Source organism: Protopterus annectens, chromosome 10.part0 (assembly GCF_019279795.1).
Source record: "Protopterus annectens isolate FY-2018-M chromosome 10.part0, PAN1.0, whole genome shotgun sequence".
NCBI lineage: Eukaryota > Metazoa > Chordata > Ceratodontiformes > Protopteridae > Protopterus > Protopterus annectens.
The window spans coordinates 1,668,476,394-1,668,498,428 of NC_056744.1; the positions used below are offsets into that span (position 1 = coordinate 1,668,476,394).

The 22,035-nt window shown below is 41.0% G+C and overlaps 1 protein-coding gene across 1 annotated transcript in view; it reads right to left on the bottom strand.

The window, feature by feature from the left end:
* LOC122813877 (zinc finger protein 773-like) overlaps positions 1-22,035 on the bottom strand; it is a 239,428-nt gene that overhangs the window by 118,275 nt on the left and 99,118 nt on the right. Inside the window, 2 exon segments of the mRNA XM_044086418.1 lie at positions 8,303-8,429; positions 19,207-19,545. Coding sequence (XP_043942353.1) covers positions 8,303-8,429; positions 19,207-19,545 — 466 coding nt within the window.

A 22,035-nucleotide genomic window follows, 5' to 3' on the forward strand; every position in this document is an offset into this window, starting at 1 on the left:
CTGTGGGCAAAAGGCCCGCAAGGATTAACTTGGTCCTCCTGTCCCTCAAAGCCCAGGGGTTAAAGGCGGCACAGATCTGGCAGCCTGATGACAAATGAGCCACCACCAGGCAAATAACGCACTGAGTGTGGCCATCGGCTGGGGACAGCTTATGGCCACACTCAGAGCATTTAGAAAATATGGCCTTAGGGCCTTCGGCCATAACAACTCACACACACACCCTCACACACAGATAAGGGGAAGGGGAAGGGAAAGGCTAAGACTAACTGACTACTAAAAAAATTAAGCTAAATAAACTAAGGGTCGATTAATACAGACACACACAGACACACACACAGACACACACACACAGACACACACACACAGACACACACACACAGACACACACACAGACACACACACACACACACACACACACACACACACAATTTAGTTTGAGAAAAACAGAGCAAAAAGCCCTATTAAAACACTCACAAAACCGCCAGGAGTTCATCACTTGTGCTTCAAGAAGCCGCGGCAAACGAGATCTGAGGACTGGAGGGAGGTAGCAGGGTATTATGGGGAAGGGGGAGGAGCTTGGAGCTCAGATCTCTAGCTTGGAAAGCTGCCGGCTCGGATCCGGGTCGAATCCGATACCCACAGGTTGCTGATCAAATTAAGTTAACTACTTCAGATCGATATATTAATCTATCCAGTACCTACCATGTACAGCAACTAAACTTGTATAACCTGTCCTTGATTTTGGCCTTTGTCCTGACACTGGCTTTCACTTTGGCCAGTAATCTTGAGCTACAAAGTTAAAAGGTGTGTTCCTACCCCAACTCCCTGCTGCTCATTCCTCATTTGCCTACCTTGTGTTCTGCCCTCTACTTGCTACCCACTTTCATCTCTGTCCAATCCAGCCATTTCCAACCTTTAATCTGAACAAAAAATAGATAGCACCATATGCATACATGCCACAAATAGGGCTTCTAAAGAACTTTTTTGTGTTCATAATTTGCATGACGGGTGGTGTGGAGCACCATTGATCCTCCTGTGCAACCATCAACAAATATGTTCATAGGTTGGTACTAGGGTATCAGCCCTAGGGCCTGTACAAGCTTAGCCATAACAATTCTCTGGCTATTTCTTCCCACAATATTTACTTCCCTGGACCCAGTCTAGCAGGGTGACTGACATGATCCCCGGGGTGAATTTCCTTTCTCCCATCCAATCAAGGTTCCTTTTGAAGAGGGCCAAAGGGGCGCTCTGTTTGACATGTATGGGCAGTCTATTTCAGAGTCTGGGGAGTCTCTGGGTCAGGAACCTATCCCTCCAGCATGTTTTGTTTATTGTGATGACAAGATTTAGATCCCTGGAGCATGTGGCTCTGAGGGATTGGGATTTCTTTAAGTGTAGCATGTCCAACAGCTATGGGTTTGACATGGCCTTGTATGTTAAGCAGAAATCGCCTCGGAGTAGACGATATGCGACAGAGTATAGCTGGAGTTTTTTAAGGCTGTCAGCATAGGGCATCTGGTTTAGGCCTGTGATTCTTTTAGTGAGGTATTTCTGCGGCCTTTCCAGTTGTTGCAGATGTCTTGAGAGGTACATACCAAATGGGGCGTTGTATTCTATAATGGGTCTAATGAGGGATGAGTACAGTGGGACAATGACCTCCTTTTTTCTGGATGAAAAGCCCTTAGTGATGAAGTGTGCCACATAGAAGGATTTCCTGACTGTTGTGGCGATGTGGTTATTGAAGGCGAGACCACTGCCCACCTGTGTCCCCAAGTCTCTTATCACACTTTCGGTGTTTAGTGTACTGCCACCTATGTGATAATTCACAGGTACAGATTTTTTCCCAAAGGGGATAACTATACATTTCATGGCATTGAGCTTGAGCCCATGGCTCTGGCACCAAGCATCAGTTTCTGTAAGGCCCTTTTGTACAGTATCCACATAATTTGGGGATTCAATAATGGCTCCCAGTTTGCAGTCATCTGCAAACGTTGTTAGCCAGAGTCCCTTAGTGTTGGCCTGTACTTCAGAGAAGTAGATGCCAAACAAGAGAGGTCCCAGGACTGAACCCTGACGTACTCCACTTGTCACTTGTCTGGAGCTGGATTTAGAGTCAGCTACTTTTACAGTGTAGGTTCCGTCAGTAAGCCAGTTGGCAACCCATCGAGTGACATAGGGATTAATGCCCAGCTTAGTATGTTTATCGATGATTCCAGAGTGGGGGAGTGTCAAAGGCCTTGGTGAGATCCAGATAGGCTGTGTGGACTGCCTTACCCTCGTCCACGGCTCTGGAGACCGATTCGAAGAAGTCAATAAGGTTCAGGAGGCAAGATTGGCCCTTCACGAACCCAAACTGGGTGTGGTCTAATGTTTTAAGGTTGCCAATGTCTTTGTTTATAAGTTCCATGATAATACGTTCCATGACCTTGCAGATCAGGCTCGTCAGACTGATGGGACGGTAGTTACCGGGATCCAAGGTGGATCCCCCCTTGTTGAGTGGGATAACTATAGCTGTGTGCCACTCAGTGGGCATGAAGCCTGAGGTGAGGGTATGATTAAACATGACACTTAGGTGAGGTGCCAATTTATTTTGTAGTTCATGTAGTACACAGCCCAGGATGTCATCTGGTCCAATGGATGCTGTATTCTTAGCTTTGGAGAGTGTGTTTTTTTACCTGTGAGGCTATTATTACCAGAATTTGGCAATCTTCCAGTATTGAGATGGGCCATTTAGGGGGCGAGAGGGGGGGTGACGCTGGCACTGAATCGATCTGCCAGGATATTGGCAATATCCTTGGGATCAGTATATTTAATGCCATTCTGTTGTAGCTCAGAGCAACTCTGAGCATTGCCATTTAGATTCTTGACATAGTTATAGAATGCCTTGTGGTTGTCTTTGGAATCTTTGGCAATTTTATTTTCATAACTAGTTTTGGAGGATTTTATGAGGGATCTCAGCTTCTTACTGAGGCTGGAAAGGGAGTTTTTTGCATCCTGGGATTTTCCTCTTTTCTGCAACAATTTTTTCCTTTTGTTATAAAAGTTTGTCTATGGCAGGGGACCACCAGATTGGCTTCCTTTTTTTGGATGAGAGCATCTTGGTTCTATTTGGGATGGCACAATTCATGCATGAGTGGATGTGCTCATACAGTGCCTTAATGTAGGACTCAGCAGTTAAACTTTCAGTTCCCGTCTGCATGGGTGTCATGAAGTTTGTAACTTCTGACTTGAGTAGCATGAAGTTGGCCATGGAGAAGTTTTTTATGGAGGTTTCCTTAGAGGGGGGTGGAGGTGGGATGTGGATGTTAAGGATGATTAGCTTATGGTCTGACCTGACCAACAAGGGGGTGACCATAGGTGTGGAGCATCAATTTCCCATGTTGGTAATGACCAGGTCTAGGATACTGGAGCCCCTGGTGGGACTATGGATTAGTTGATCCAGGCCATTGGAATTTATGAATTCCAAGAACCGTTGGGCAAAGGTGTTGGTGCACAAGTAGTTTTCCCAGTTAATGGCAGGGTAGTTGAAATCACCCAGTATTAGGTATTTGATTGTATTTTAATATTTTCCAGTATGTTTAGAAAGGTGTAGCGAGAAACTTGGGGCATGGTGGGGGATCTGTAGCAAGCTACAGTTTGGATTGCAGTCTTACCTAGTGTTAGTTGCACCTGGAGAATTTCAGACACATTGTGTTGGGCAACTAAACTGGTGGTATGAATATCCTTGGTGAATATGGACACTCCTCCACCTTTAGTGTTTTGATCCTGGTTTGGTAGCCGAAAAGTCTGGTAAGAGTTGTAGCCTGGTATTGCAGGGGTGCTCTCTGGAGCCTTGAACCAGGTCTCAGTTACTGCACAGATATCTATGTTCACCATTTTTAGGAGTGTCGCAAGAGAGTGCATTTTGAGGTTTAGACTTCTAGCACTGAGCAACATTACCTTCAGATTTTGCATGCTTGTACCTGTTATGGTGGTAGTTTTGTCCTTTGAACTTTGCCTAAAAAGGCACTATAGGGGGGCAAGAGCCTTAGCCAGTAACCTGAATCCCACCGATTGCTGTCTAGTAACATGTATCATATGTCATGTACATTGGTAATGTCAACCATCAGCTGCACATGTACAACCATCAACAAATGACACTGCTTATTGTCTAGCAATGATAAAGCCCAACAGGTATCATACGTCATGTATACTGGCAATGTCTACCATCAGCTGCACATGTACAACCATCAACAAATGACACTGCTTGTTAACAGGTATCATACGTCATGTATATTGGCAATGTCGACTATCGGCTGCACATACGAGTTGAACTCTGTTTTGTGACAATTTGCATATGTGAAACAGGTTAAACTTTATATTTATACTCAAAATGCTGACATGGCTGACTTTGTTCATTGCAGTCGGTAGAGATTTGGGTCATATGTTAGTTTCTCAAATTTATGGACTATGTTATACACCTATAAGCCATTCCCTTGAAGTGTTTTTCCACTAACAGTCAGTATGAGTTCTTCTGTTACATACTGCGCTGACGGTTTACAAGGACAGCAAACAGACAAGCCATGGGTTCAGATCCCATTACCCCAGACTTTTTTTCAGTGTCTTTCCCCAAAACAGTCAATATGGCATTCTTTGTGGGCACACCATGCTGAGTGACTCTTTAGAATACTACGAGAAAATCAAATCATGGGTTCAATTCCACTGAGCCCTGTTTTTTTCTATTATCAATTTGCAAACAGAGCCATTCCTCTGAAGTGTCTTTTCCTGACTATGATTCAACTCAAATTCACCTTGTTATGGAGCCAAGTGTGTAATGTAATTGGAGACAGTTTATGGATCAGATCTCCTTACATTATATGTTAATTTTAACATTCATATTATAACACAGGCATACTCACTACAACATTACATTGTTTGCATATGTAGGATGATACCTCATCTTACATTACTGCATCTGTATGTCTTGTCTGAGTTTTGCATAAATCTACATTCAAGCATTGTCGATCCCATTCTTCACTGTGTTTACACCTCTGTTTGCAGTCTTTTCTGTCCATTTCTATTGACCTAACTCAATGTTCCACCCCTAGCCATCATTGACCATTTCCCTTTCATAGGACATTTCTCTGCATATACATTGCCTTACGTTACAATAATATATCAGCAGTGTAGCTTGGCTGTCTGTGCACGAGGATTCACAATGACTGCCATATGTGCTCTTGCACCTCAGATGCTTACTGCAGCTGTTCTTACTTTTATCTGGTCACAACATGGTCTGTACTGCAGACATAACAGATGCTTGTCATCATGAAAACAGCCCTGGCCACAAGCATATATTACAAGTATCAAGACTCATTCCACAAATGATGTAGACAGTGATGACTTGGCGGCAATTGTGGATACAACACTCTAAGCCCCCCAGCTGTCCCTTCAGATACACTTTCCTTTATGGCTAGTATTCAGATATTGCAGCATCTAGATCTATTCTCCAGGTCAAGGTCAACCAGTTTATTATTCTGCCATCCTATTTTTTCCAGGTCCTATAGTTACTTGTTATGTAACTGCATCGCTGTTTTCAGAGCAGACGTGTCTTCCTTTTGGTTTTGGATTCTTTCTTTTTGTTTTCCAACTTCATGCTGCTGGTGTCCAATTGTCTTTGTTGCTCTATATCCTCAGCTACTTTCACTGACTTTTGGAACAATTTTCTCTCTTGTACCTCTTGTGGAGCAGTTTTGCACACCTCCAGCTCGTTCTTACCTTATTCCTGTTCCCTGTCCTTCTTTATAATTTCAGTTTTGGCACCAAGAACCACTTCTTTTTTTAAATTGATCTTCTGTGCAGAGCTGCATGCCTAAGCAGTGACTGAGCATCAGTTTGTTAATGTCTCCAGGTTACTTTGTTATTTTAAACAGGAGGGATTTCTTACTTGTAGCAATCGGGGGATATCATAAGTGGGAACAGTCCTGAGTACTGCTCCCTGTGGGATGGGGGAAGACTAAAAGGGAAAAGACTGACTGGGGATTATTTATTATTATTAGATTATGAAAAGTCCATGTGCCTGACTTATGATGGGCCCCACTTGCTCACTGCAAAAGGCCTACATGCTTTAGGAATCAACTATCATCACTGCAAATTGGACGAAGGAGGTAATTCTTCTAGTATTATAAACCAACAGAGTGGAATCAACTATACATTCTTTTAAGGTTTTATAATTTCTTTTTATTACAGAGGTGGTAATACATGCCTTGGAAAAGCTTGTTATGCTTGTCTAGAGAAGTGGTTAGGGATATCTAGATGGGATCATTATCATCAGAACCATTAAATGGACAGCACATTTTAAGTGTTATGGAGGTCATTTATAGGACCATGGGCCCTACACCCGTTCTTGTTCCAGTCTTGAAGCACTGTAAGCAGAGGTAACCTGGGGAAAAAAAGTGGTATTTGCATCTGTAGTATTAAAGTAAAAAAAAAGGTGGTATTTGCATCTGTAATAATATTGTCCTTAAGGCACAGCTTAGTGATTAATACAATATCAATACTGTTTATGCACAGAATGGAGTCAAGTTGTTATACTTTGCTTTTGATGCTGCCAGTGTTTAACAGAGAGATTCTAAAGGTGGGGGTTCAAAAGGGTGGGAATTATTGATCAGCGGAGATGGAACATGGCTTTGTGTGCTATTGGTAGCAAGCAGAAGAAACACAATTAAGTAGAGATGGTGCAGGGATTTTCTTCTGTTTAGCTGGAGGAACTAATTTTATGATGTGGGATGATTTATTTACATGCAAGGGTTCCGTTTATGTGTGATGGCAGACCATCACTTTCTAGCAACCAGTTTAGAACTGAAGTGGTGTGCTTTTTGGAAAACATAACAGGGCGGGAAGTTGGTGCTAGAAGGTATGAGAATGGTAAGCGTACAGCAGACCTGTTCAGAGTTAAAATTTGAATTTTCAAAGTAGCCTAACAGAACAAGAGGAGAAAAGTAAATATGAGTCAGTTGTTGGGGGCTTGGCTTAAAGGCTTTTATGGTAGAGAACTTTTTGTCAGGGACTGATTTTAGCAAGCAAGAAATGACTAATGAATGGTTGGCTAAAATTAGAGAAAAAATAAGTCAATGAAGGGTTGGAAAGTATTATGTATGAAGGAAACAGAGTAGAGTGGGTTAGACTGGGCCTACGATAGAAGACCAAAGCAAAGTAGAGTGTAGCAAGACAAAGCGATTTTGAGCCATCCACAAATAATTCCAGCAAAAAACAGATAAGGGGAATGTTATCCCACAGTTCTTTCTAATAGATGATTAATGACTAAACAGTTCCAACCAGGCCAAATAATTCAAGCAAGAGGACTATGGGAATAAACCACCCAATGCAGTCTGTATCAGACCAGCAATCAGATAATAATAAAATTAAAAAGTAACATGCTTTTAATACTATCCCAGCACAACAGAGCAAAAATTATTCTAAATGTCTGTACATTCTGAACTATGAGAAAACCGTTAGACGCACACAGACTTCTAATAAAGACAGCAACTTGAAGCTAAAATATTCTACCGTAACAATTTACACAAACATTAAAGGTGACAGGCCTTTCTTAACAATTGCTTAGCATTTTACAAGCAGACCAATTTATGGTGATAAGAACAATGCAGGTACACATACGATAATATTAAGTAGTATGTTATTTTAAAAAGCTGTAAATGAAATGCACCTTTCAGGCTTGGGTTTTATTTCTCAGATTTCAAACTGTGCATTTTGAAAAATTACTTTAAATGAAGCCAAAGTTTCTTAATCCATAAGATGAGGTACAGACCTCTAATAGGTCACACCCTCATGGGAGTGTGCCTTATCACAATATGGTATCCATGGGGTACATGATGATAAAAAAAGGGACACCAACAAAACAGCCTATTTTAGAGGTAGCTGCTTGGTACAGAAAATGAGCAGATGGTCAAAAATATTACTCAATACAGGAAAAGAGTTTAAAAGAAAAGACCGATGATATTTTAATGTAATATGCACCTACAATAGCAGACCAAGAATGCTAAATCAGAGAATGAAGTGCTTATGCTTGAGAAGAATCACTGCAGACAAGAAGGAGACAGATCACTTAAGACCATACAGGGTCAGTGGAGGCAGATGTTAATTATGTCAGAAACCTTTGGAATAAGAATAGAGACAGAGAGAGAGATCCTATATCCCCTCACCAAACAAGAGTGAAGTGTACTACTGAATTATTCTAGCACATTTTTATATTATAAATATATCTTTCAGAATAATGAACTCGCTTCATAAGATGATGTACACTTACCAACAGAAACACAGGTTTCGTAGTTCTGTACCATCACGTCCCTGTACAGCTCCTTATCTTGTTCCCTTAACAACTTCCACTCCTCTTCTGTGAAAGTAACAGTGACATCTTCAAAGGTTTCTGGTACCTGAAAGGAGAAAAATCCTCTTCAGTGTTTATTATATTCAACATATAATGTGCAGTCCTTCAGCAGAGACAGCACTATTTTTACTTTCTTAATTTACTGGGTGGGGGACCTTTCAGCCACATGCTTGGTACAGAAAACATAAAGTTATAGATCTGGTGATGCAGCAAATCTGCAATGTGGAGAATTCAATTAGCACTAGTCTATGGAGTCATATATGCAAGTAATATATATATATATATATATATATATATATATATATATATATATATATATATATATATATATATTTATTTATTAATACACACACACACACACACACACACTATACATGCACTAGATAATAAACAAATTGCTACAGCACGCAACCTTCCTTACTAAGTAAAGAGGAAAACAGTTTTAGTACTTAAATAAATAAGCACCTTTCCAGGCATGTCCAAGGGTCAGCTCCCAGTGTTTTCTCCTGTCTACTTGGTGAATCTAGGCATCTTGGGGCAATGTAGCAATTGCCTCATGTACACAGACGACCCTCTCCTCCTGCCACCCAACACTACAACCTGTAAGAGATGCACCTATATAGGCAAACTGGAAGCCAAGCTCTCTCCAGCCAAGACTGGACTAGTCAGTCAAGAAGAGAAGGTAAACACCCCCACTATACCACACTCAACACATAGTCCTTCAAACCCTACACCAAAACCCACACATAGTATCACAAAACACTCACCTACATTCACGGAGGATCTTAATAAAAAATCTGCCCAAGCAAAAAAGAGACCTCCGGAGCTGAAAAGCAAGCAACCACCACCCCCAACACAACACAAATGACATATAGCTCACAAAACCAGTGTGCCACTCAACCTCAGCCCCTAAGGCAAAACAACGTACCCAATACACTAGTTATAAGTGACTCTATAGTCAGGCACACTGATGTCCCACTCACCAAGCTAAACAAGGAGAAAATTACAGTCAGCTGCCTGTCGAATGCCACGATCTGCCACATAACGCACGCACTCAGGTCACTCCACAATAAGTAAAAATATGACTCTGTCATTGTCCATGTTGGAGTGAATGACCCGAGACGTACCTCCCTAGACTACATGTAAAGAGATATGAAGGAGCTCTCGGATCTTGCACCCCAGGCAGGTATGACGCTAGCCCTGAGTAGCATCCTACCATCGCCCAGAATGACACCACAGTACAAAGACAAAATGATTGACTTCAACAATTGGCTAAGCTTCTGGTGTCATTCTAAGCGGATCCAGTATCTGTCTGTCTAGGAGGACATGATTGACAGACCATGATGCTTTGCCAGAGATGGCCTGCACCTGTCTCCCCTGGGATTCCAAATACTGGCTAAGGCTCTTGCCACCCCCATAGTGCCTTTTTTTGGCAAGGTTCAAATGACAAAATTACCACCATAACAGGTACAAGCAAGCAAAATCTGAGGGTAATGCTACTCAATGCTAGAAGTCTAAACCTCAAAATGCACTCACTCTAGGCACTCCTTAAAATGGAGAACATTGACATCTGTGCAGTGGCAGACACCTGGTTCAAGGCTCCAGAGAGCCCTCCTGCATTACCAGACTACAATTAATACCACACCTTACCTGGAACGAAACACTAAAGGCAGAGGCATGTCCATATTCATTAAGGATATCCACACCTCCAGGCTAGTTGCCCAACATAATGCATCTGAAATTCACCAGGTACAAGTAATACTGGGCAAGACTGCAATCCAAATTGTAGCTTGCTACAGATCCCCCACCATGCCCCAACATTCCCACATCACTTTTCTTAACATACTGGAAAATATTAAGGTACAACCCAATACCCTAAAACTCGGTGACTTCAACTCCCCTGCCATTAACTGGAAAAACTACTCATGTACCAACACATTTGCTCAATGTTTTTTGGAATTCATAAATTCCAACACCTTGGATCAACTAATCCATACCCCCACCAGGGGCAGCAACATCCTGGACCTGGTCATTACCAACATGGGTGACTGATGTACACACCAGAGGGTCAGCTCCTCATTGGTCACATCCGACCATAAGCTAATCACCCTAAATATCCACATCCCACCCCCACCCCCCATTAAGGAAAACACCGTAAAAAAACTTCTCCAAAGACAACTTCATACTTCTTAAGACAGAAGTGGCAAACTTCACAACACCCATGCAGACGGAAAATGGAAGTACGACTGTTGAATCTTACACCAATGCACTGTATGAACACATACACGAGTGCGTAGATCGTGCCATCCCAGTTAGAAACAAGATGCTCTCCTCCAAAAAAAGGAAGCCAATCTGGTGGTCCCCTGCCATAAACAAACGCTAAAACTTGAAGGAAGACACTGTTGCAAGAGTAAAATCCCATAATTTGAAAAACTCCCTTGTCAACCCCAGTAAGAAGCTGAGATCCATCATAAAAACCTCCAAAGCGAGTTACGGAAACAAAATCGCCACAGATTCTAAAGACAACCACAAGGCATTCTATAGTTATGTCAGGAATCTCAATGGCAACACTCAGATTTGCTCTGAGTTACAGCACAATCCCACTGAATATACAGAACCAACTAATATTGCCAACATCCTGGCAGATAGGTTCAGTGCTAACTTCACCCCCCTCTCACCCCTTCACCCCCTAAAGGGCCTATCTCAATACCAGAAGAATACCATGTTCCTGTAATCATAGCCGCACAGGTAAAAAACGCACTCTCCAAAGCCAGGAATACAGCATCCATGGGACCCAGACAACATCCCAGGCTGTGTTCTGCACGAACTACAAAACTAACTGGCACCCCACCTAAGTACCATGTTCAATCACAGCCTCACTTTAAGCTTTGTGCCTACTGAATGGCACACAGCTACAGTCATCCCACTCCATAAGGGGGATCCACCACAGACCCCGGGAACTACTGCCCCCATTAGCCTGATGAGCCTGATCTGCAAGGCCATGGAACGTATCATCATGGAACCTATAAATAAAGACATGGGTAACCTGCAAACTCTGGACCCCACCCAGTTTGGTTTTGTGAAAGGTAGCTCATGTCTCCTAAACCTGATTGACTTCTTTGAAGCAGTCACCAGAGCTGTGCATGAGAGTAAGGTGGTTCACATAGCCTATCTAAACATCGCCAAGGTCTTTGACACCATCCTCTACTCTGGAATCATAGATAAACTCACTAAACTAGGCATAAACCCATATGTCACGCGATGGGTTGCCAACTGGCTCACTGACGGAACTCACACCATGAAAGTAGACGACTCCAAATCTGACTCCAGACCAGTGAGAAGTGGAGTACCACAGGGTTCAGTCCTGGGTCACCTGCTGTTTGGCATCTACTCTGAAGTTCAGGCTAACACAGAGGGTCTATGGCTAACAAAGTTCGCAGACGACTGCAAACTGGAAGCCATTATTGAATCCACTAATGCTGTGGACATTCTACAAAAGGGCCTTACTGAGACAGATGCCTGGTGTCAAAGTCATGGCCTCAAGCTCAATGCCAAAAAATGCAGTCATCCCCTTTGGTAGAAACTGTGAGACCATAAACTACCACATAGGTGGTAGTCCACTTAACACCGAAAGTGTGATAAGAGACCTAGGGACACAGGTGGACAGTAGTCTCTCCTTTGATAACCACATCGGCACAGTAGTCGGGAAATCCTTCTACATGGCACATCTCATCACAAAAGGTTTCTCCTGTCACTGTTCCTCTCTACTCATCCCTCATTAGACCTATTATAGAGTACAATGACCCATTTAGTATGTACCTCACAAGACATCTACAACAACTGGAAAGGCCACAGAAATACCTCACAAAGAGGATCACCGGCTTCAAACAGATGCACTATGCAGACCATCTCAAAAAACCCCAGCTCTGCTCCATCGCATATCGCTTACTCAGAGGTGATCTCTGCCTAACATACAAAGTCATGTAAAACCCAGAGCTGTTGGAGATGCTACACTTAAAGAAATCCCAATCCTTGCGAGCCACACGCGACAGGGACCTAAACCTTGTCACCACAATAAACAGAACCTGTTAGAGATAGGGCTCCTACCCCAGAGACTTCCCATACTCTAGAACAGACTGCCCGTTCATGTCAAACGGAGCACCTCATTAGTCCTCTAAGAAAAATCTTGATGATTGGATGGGAATTAGAAAATTCACCCTGGGAATCACTTCTGTGGCTCTGTTCGACAGGGGCACAGGAAAATAGTTTTTTGGGTGGCGAAAGCCAGGGAATCTTTATGGCTAGGCATATATAGGCCCTAGGGCTGATAGCCTAGTACCTACCTATGAACCTCTATATATATATATATATATATATATATATATATATATATATATATATATATATACATGCATACAGATACGTGTGTGTGTGTGTGTGTGTGTGTGTGTGTGTGTGTGTGTATAAATATATATATATATATATATATATATATATATATATATATATATATATATATGTATATATGGATCTACTATATTTGGTTGAATTAGAACTTCACCAAAAATGATTTCAGTGAGCTCACTTGACTGAAAGCTCAATTCACTGAAACTCATTTGGTCAAAACTAATTTTGTCAAAAAAGTTATAGACCGTCTTTTCCCCACTGTAGTGCAATCCTGAAGTTAGAATATAAAGTAAGGGGGTGTGGGGGGCACAGCCCCACATATTTGGGGGTGTGGGGGGGCATAGCCCCCCACCTATGTTAGCTATATTAAACCATACACATGGATATTAACAAGTGCAATTAATTACTCTTTTCAAAAAAGAATGTATAACTATGCCGCCCCCATACTTTATATTCATTTTCGACCAAATATAGTAGACCCATATTTTATATATATATATATATATATATATATATATATATATATATATATATATGGGTCTACTACACTAAACCGACAGCACACAACACAGACAACCACAACACAATGGGTCTACTATATTTGGTTGAATTATAACTTCACCAAAAATGATTTCAGTGAGCTCACTTGACTGAAAGCTCAATTCACTGAAACTCATTTGGTCGAAACTAATTTTGTCAAAAAAGTTATAGACGGTCTTTTCCCCACTGTAGTGCAATCCTGGAGTTAGAATATAAAGTAAGGGGGTGTGGGGGGCACAGCCCCACACATTTGGGGGTGTGGGGGGGGCATAGCCCCCCACCTATGTTAGCTATATTAAACCATACACATGGATATTAACAAGTGCAATTAATTACTCTTTTCAAAAAAGAATGTATAACTATGCCCCCCCATACTTTATATTCATTTTCGGTGAAGTGATAATTCGACCAAATATAGTAGACCCATATTTTATATATATATATATATATATATATATATATATATATATATATATGGGTCTACTACACTAAACCGACAGCACACAACACAGACAACCACAACACCGACACCACAAGAATGAAACCGCAAAAATACGAAAGTTCACATGCCCGATAAACCACAATCCCGACAGTTAATAAAACAAAAAAAGTTTGCTGTTCCACACAACACACACACAAAACACAAGCACATCAACAACCTAAAATCCTACACTACACCTTACACACAACTATCTATGCACTAACCTTAACCCAAACACTAACCTTAAGGTTTGTCACCATCGCACACTTACCTTTCCCGCACCATAACCCTAACTCACTTAATCCACCCCTAACCCTCAAGTCCCTCACTATTGCACACTTACCTTACCCACACCCTAACCCTAAATCCCTCACTATTGTACGCTTACCTTACATGCACCCTAACCCTAAATCCCTCACTATCGCACACACACCTTACCCGCACCCTAACCCTAAATCCCTCACTATCGCATACTTACCGAGTCGCGCCCACACGTTTCCCATGTCGGTGTTTTCACTGTCGGGATTACAAGTTGGTTATCTGCTCCATCGGTCTTCTGGCATCGGTGATGTGATTGTCAATCTTCCGAGCTATATATATATATATATATATATATATATATATATATATATATATATATAGATATATATATATATATATATATATATATATATATAGATATAGATATAATGTATATGTATGGATAGATATATGTATGTGTGTGTATATCTATTTGTATATGCTAGCAGTAATGGACTCAATAAATTAAAAAAAAAAGTTTACTGACTCCATTTCTGCTAGCATGCCTTTTCTGAAATTTAAATCGTATGCTTGGAGGAAACAGATTACTTTTTTGGACATACTTATAGACTCGCTTACGTGGTCCTCTAAGATATACAGAAAGGAGACATTCAGAAACAACTATTTAGACTTCACAAGCATGCATCCACTTTTCACTCAGAGCAAACCTGGGTATTGCCGTAGAGATTCTTTATATAACTATAGAAGGCTTTGTGGTTGTTTTTAGTGTCTGCCACAATTTTGCCTTCATAGCTGGCTTTAGAGGTTTTGATGAGGGATCTCAACTTTTTGTTGAGGATAATATGGGAGTTTTTCCAGTCTTGAGACTTCACCTTTTTCTGCAACAGTTTCTTCCTTCTGTTTTAGAGTTTATTAATGCCAGGGGACCACCAGATTGGCTTCCTTTTTATGGAGAAGAGTACCTTGGTTCTGTTTGGTATGGCTAGCTCCATGCATTTATGTACGTGTTCGTACAGTGCATTGGTGTATGATTTGGCAGTCATGTATCTATTTTCCATTGACGTGGGTGCCGTGATGGAACCCATGCTGAACAGGGGAGAGAATTTTATATTTTAGAAGGTAGTCTATGAGTTGCTTTTGAACATATTTTTTCTAGAATTTTAGAGATAGGGGAAAGTATTGCAATGGGTCAGAAATTGGAGATATCGGCTAAGGGGCCACCTTTAATAATTGGTAATATTATGGCTTTTTTCTCACAGGCTGGGTATGTTAAGATTCTTTGATGGAGCTGTTTATCAGAATGCTAATGAGATAGGCCACTGAGTCTGCGGCAAGTTTGAAAAACTTGGCAGGCATTCTATTGTCAGAGTTAGAGCAGGGCTTTAGTTTTACAACTTTTTACATAAGAGATAAGGTTAGGAGAAAGACTGAAATGTGTCTGAGAAGTCAGTTATATTATGTTTGGCAAGGGAGTGTCAGTAGATGCAGAGGGATGGTGTGTAGTACATGAACTGCTAGGAAAGTTCTGAGGTAGTGAACTGGAAGGTGAAGAAGTGGTGTTGTTTGGGAGAGGAAGGGAAAAGGTAGAGGTAATATTGGCAATGGTATCAATAAAATAAGAGTTAAAGATACTAGCCATTAGTTCACTAGGCTTGTTGGGGTATGGGTAGGGACGGAGTTTGGTGCCAGGATTAAGGAGATTATTGACAGAAGCCAAAAAATAGTTGGGGTTACTTTTTCTATTAATTTGCTGGTTCCAGAAGTTGTGTTGTTAGTCTTTCAAGATGCATCTCTTAGTTTGCTTATATAGCTGTATGTAACATGGTTTTGGAATTGTTAATGCAAATATGAACAACCAATATTCGATGCCTAGAGCATTCAGTAGGAGGTAAATGCAGAATCGCCTGGAGGCACACTCAGCAGTAATGCGTTAAACGATGGAAAGAATCAAGGCAGTTGTTAAATGCTTGGAGACTGACATATACAATAATTTTGATACTGATAAATCAAGTGGATTATCAATAGTGATTAAAAAAAACTTGCGACTGTTAAAGATGTTTATTATGGATTACAACTAAGACTATTAATATTACCAAACCATATTGATAACTTTAATATTACAATTGGGCTGTTTCAAGAAGGCAAACATTTTCAGATAATACTGATGAAGGTTTAGAGTTTTATTGGGTGGCGACTGGAATGCTAGATTAGATATGAATTTTGAATGGCCATTAAACCTAGCAGATATGCATATCATGAAAAACATGTGAGGTTGCTGCAATTCTTTTCTTTAAATACAAAACAGTTCAACAGTTCAAGACGGGTCTATATTAAGTGATTGAAAGTTTAGGTGACCAAACACCTAAATTTCGACCCGTAAATGTCTCTGACAATCACAAACGGCCATTTACGCAAATTTTTTTTCCCTGGGAAAAATTGCTTGGCCATCAATGGTAATTTGCCCTTTTCCCTAATGTAGAGAGATCTCGAAGTTGGTATCTTTAGTTAGGGGGGGGGGGCACAGCCCCCCCAACTTGATTAGTGTTTAAAGGTTTGTTTTGTTTTCTACAGCCAAGCAAATTTTTTCACAGGGGAAAACATTTGCATAAATTGACATTCATGGTTTTAAGGGTTCGACATTTACGGGTCGAGGTTTAGGTGTTTGATCACCTTAACGTTCAATCACGTAATACAGACCCATTAAAGACAGTTCAACTATATGCAAAAATTCAATCAGTGTTAAATCTGTCTTCCCTTACTGTATCAAAAACTTTCTAACACCAAAATCTAGGCTCGGTACTGTTATCAATATTCTACTGTTCATTAATCTGCTAACCTATGGTTTAAATCATACCCGAGTGGTAGACAACAGGCATTCTTGCGGAAAGAATGTATCTACCCTTTTATCTATCACACTTGGAGTGCCCCAGAGATCTATCTTAGGACCCTTCCTATTTTCCATATTCATTAATGACTTGCACAAGGTAATACCGGATGCTACCTGTATTCAATATGCGGATGCCTCAACCCCAATACATTCTGCCACATCCCTAGAAGAGCTACTGACCTTACCCCAAAATATTTTTAACACAAGTCAAAAATTCGCTCCTCTATCACCGTCTTGTACTAAATTCCCAAAAAACTAAACTGCTTTTCTCTCCATCTCGCAGATCCTCCTCACTAACTTTCTGCATTAAATCTAGTGATGGCACTAATGTCTCACCAGATCCCTCTAACAAGCTGCTAGGTGTAATAATTGACAATAACCTGAGGTTTGACCTGCATATCAACCATACAATTAAGGCAGTTAATAAAACACTTGGCTCTCTATACAGGATCAAACCCTTCCTAACTCCCTTAGCTAGGACTGTTCTTGCGCACACACAACACTTCTCTATGCCTCCCCCTTATTCACAAACTTGAGTAAAACTGACCTGAACAAGCTCACTGTCTGCTATAATCATATTGCCAGATTTGCCACTGCTTCTGCCAATAGAACCCACCATTGCCTTAACCTCAAACTATTAGGGTGGCTTGAACTACCTAACCTACTTCTTGTCAACCAACTAGTAATTGCCCATAAGATTTTCTACCACCCAGAATACCCACCTTATCTTAAAAGTCTAATCACCCTCTACCAAATCCTCAAAACTCTCAGATCATCTAACAAAATGCTAGCTTTTACTTTCAAACCTAACAATTCAGCGGGGGAAGCTCTGTTTACCAACTCTGTTGGTAAAACCTGGAATTCCCTTCCTGTAGATCTAACCTTAGAACCATCTTTAGCCCTATTCAAAAAAACTTTACTCAATACTTCAAAAAACGATGGCTATGCCCCTGCTCCACCTCTGATTAATTCTCTACCCCCCTGTACTGTGTGCCCAATGAGGGCGTCCTTGCCTTCGTCAATGGATTTTATCCAAGTCACTCTGAAATAACTTGTTTGACTAAGTGAGGTCTAGGTCCTCTCCAAGTAGGAGGTAACCTAAAATGTGACATATAAATACAGAAGAGCTTGTTTAATTGTTGTGATGGGAACTAGGAAAAGTGATTTACTTATACATGTGTATAGTTTTTCATCTTAATTTATTTCTGGAATTGGAAAGGCCCAATATGTAAATATGAAACAGTTTTTGCATTGTATTTGTATTGTACTGTCCTGTATCTGTCTTGTTTTTTGATATCTGTATGGAGCTTTTCTCCCCGGGCCTCCACTGAAAATGGACATATATCCAGTCAGACTATCCCGGTCAACAAATGTAAAATAAATAAAATAAACTCCTCCCATTTGGTAAACTTAAGGGGGTTCACCACGGAGCTCCTCTGTTATATCTAACCAGTCTCTTACAACACACCACTGCTTATTTCTAGTGACTAACTACTTTGAATTTGGGAAAAAAAAAACATTACACAGCCCTTAGAGTATCCCATTACACCATGCACAAATCTGGCAAATGTCCATCTTCTCCTTTCCTCAGAACTTGAAAACTCTCTGCACCCCAGCACTGTAAGAACCACCGTGGTCACACCACTTCAAGGCATGGAATAACTTCTTGCTTCATCACAAAATAAATATAAGTTCCTTTATAAATTTCTTATGGAAACATCTTACCACACTGAGGTATTCAACTGCTTCCTACCATCCAAAGTGTAACCCACTGAAGCACAGCTCATACTCTCTCTATTCATGGTAACCTTAACTTTATTCTAGGTGCACTTCAGCTCTGAACAGTCTATGACACTATAGCAAATCAACACTGATAACAGTCACTGCACACCTCCAAACACCACTGTCAATACCGGGAAACATATAATTTTCTAAGCAATATTCTCCAGTCTGCATGCTTGACAACAAAGCTACTTATTTCCTCAATGATGAGTAACTGTTGACTGAAAAGTGTTATATATTGTTGCATCATTAAAGAATGACAAAAAAATCCACTGTAGAACTGAATCACCGATTTGCATTTATTTTTGGAACTTTTTTGTGTGTTTTTGTACTAAGAATGGGCTCCGACTGGCCAACAAATTCAAGAAATAAAAATCAATAATGCATCTTTATCTCAGCTGTCACATTATTCCACTTTCTAAAAAATAAATAAAAAATAAAAGCAGAAATAAAAAGTATGCTTACTGTTAGCAAACCAACAGGTTTCGGTTGTCTGATCTCCATGTTGCTGTGACTAATGCCCTTAATGGCCACAGCATCATTTTCAACAGATTTAACATTTTCTTCCATTATTTTCAGGCTGGCCTCTTCTTTAATCTTGTCCTCCAAGTTGCCATCAGAGTCTGTCACAAGGTAGGTAACGATCTCTTGTTTAATGCACTCGAGATTTCCTTCCATCCGTTTTAGAGTATTTGCTTCATCATTCTTCAGCTGCTGGATGAGTTGTTGTTCCTTGTCCAGGAGAAACTGGTGCAATTCTGCAAATTCTTGTTTAATGTATTTCTCCAAATTAAAAACATCTTCCTAGGAAAAATAAGAATAAAGCAAAATAAGTAAAACAAATAGCTTTTCACTGCAGCTTAACTTGTACTTATGCATTTCCCTTAAATAAATAAAATGAACAAATGGCAGCCCATCCATTACATGGTAAAGGCATCCATCTGCAACTCTGGTGATCTGTGGTTGCACTATACTCATACCTCTCAACTTTCTACTGCAATAAATCTGGACAAAGCCAGAAATAATGGTCAAAGACCCAAAATCAGGGTCAGATTTTAAATATTGCTCTTATAAAACAAAGATTTGGATTAGCGTGCACTTTCTGAAGCATTTGAAATCTGAACTTCAAACATCTGTCCTCAGTAATTTGTTAGAAAACTGCTGTGAAATTCTAAATAGTTGAGAGGTATGTTAAAATCAGAGTGAGGGGCAACCACCTACAATGTTCTTTCTGAAGGAGAGGTACTGGGGTACATATCAGATACAAAGATGACACACCCCCAAACATACAACAAGAGTCACTGCAGACTCATGGATGCATATTTAGGCATCTGAAGTCTGAAAGGGAGGAGCATACTGTCAAGAAAAGAGAAGAGAGGTGCTACATGGGATACTATTTAAGGTTCTCTCATAAAACACCATTACACCCAATAAGGTCTACAATGAATCAACCATCTCTTAGGACACTTATGACAAAAAACAGCCCTTCATCGTAGGAGAAGCAAGATGCCACATCCAAAACACCAAGTGAGACTACTCCCACTAGCAAGACCAGTGACTCTGGTAGAAGAAAGGCCAGCAAAAATTGCAGTGCTTGGGATATGACCCAAGTCAAGGTGGAAATGAAAAGTATCATAGCAGATTATTAAGCTACTGACCCAGAGATCATTTTAAGCCTAGCTGTTTTAACCCAATGTAATACCATAGAAGCATTCGTCAATACCCAAGATTGCATTTAGTGATGACTGCCCATGTCCAGGAGGGTTGTGAACACTACCCCGTAAGAATTTATGGTGCCCCATCCAATCATCCAGGGTCCTCTTTAACAGTGCAATAGAGGTGCTCTGTTTTACATGAATTGGTAATCTGTTCCAAAGATGTGGCAGTCGCTGGAAGATAAGTCTGTCCCTCCAGCATGTCCTATTTAATTTGCAGGCTACATTTAACTCCCTGGAATGGGTAGAATGACACCCATTTAAATTTAAGGATATGCAGTAAGTTCATTAGGTTTGGGTTGTGGGTTGCTCCGTAGGCCAGGCAAATGTCTTCTCTAAAAAGTCTCTACCATATGGAATATAGTTCCAAGGATTTTAGTCAGTTGATGTAAGGCAAATGCTGGAGGACCTTGATCTTCTTTGTTAGAAACCTCCGAGGTCTCTCTAATTGTTGTAAGTGTTTAGTACGGTACATGCCAAATGGGGCATTATGCTCAATTACGGGCTGGATAAGTGCCGAGTGTAGGGGGTTATAGCTTCTTTTGCCTTAACTAATCAACTGAGCTATGTGGAAAGCTTTCCTTACAATGGCAGATACATGGTGGTCAAAGTTAAGGTCGCGGTCAACCTGTGATCCCAGGTTCCTTACTGCTTCATGGGTAATTAGGGTATTGTTATTGATTTGATAGTGTGAAAGGACATTGTTTGTGGAGAAGGGAATGAAGATGCATTTCTTTGCATTCAGTTTGAGACTGTGACTAACACACCAGTCACTGGTCTGTGTGAGACCATCCTGGAGTATACGGACATCATTTGGGGATTCAATGATTGCGTCTAATTTGCAGTCACCTGTAAACTTCATCAGCCACAACTCTTTAGTTTTAACCTGAACATCTGAGAAGTATATACCAAACAGTAGGGGGCCCAGCACTAACTCGTGGCACCCCACTGGTAACAGGTCTACTGGTTGATGTGGAGTTACCCACTTTGATAGTGTGTGTCCGGTTTCATAGGAAGTAACTAGACTATTTGGTCCTGAGGCCCTTATAAGCCAAGCCAAGAGCTTAGCCCATGTTTAGATAAGTCAGCACCTGATGACCCTGTCCAACAAGAACATGGGTAGAATTCCAGGGGTGCATTTGTTTGTTTCCTATCTGGTTATCCAGGTTGCGCTTAAAAAGGGGTAAAGAGGTACTCTGCTTGATGTGGCAAGGGTGTCTATTCCACAGATGGGGGGAGTCTCTGGGACAAAAATCTGTCCCACCAGCAAGTCCTACTGATGTCACAGACCATGCTGAGGTCGCGTGTGTGGGTTACTCGAGTGGAGCTCGACTTGCGGATATGCAGCAGTCCTATCAAGGCAGGGTCCAACATTGCCTTGTATGCCAAATAGAGGTCACCTCAGAGAAGTCTGTATGAAACTGAGTAGAGGGACAGGGTTTTTAGCTTATCTGTGTATGATAGATGTTTGAGGCCCTGGATTCTCTGAGGAACTTCTGTGGTCTCTGCAGCTGCCATATGTGCTTTGCGAGGTACATGCCGAAAGGGGCGTTGTACTCAATAATGGGCCTTATAAGGA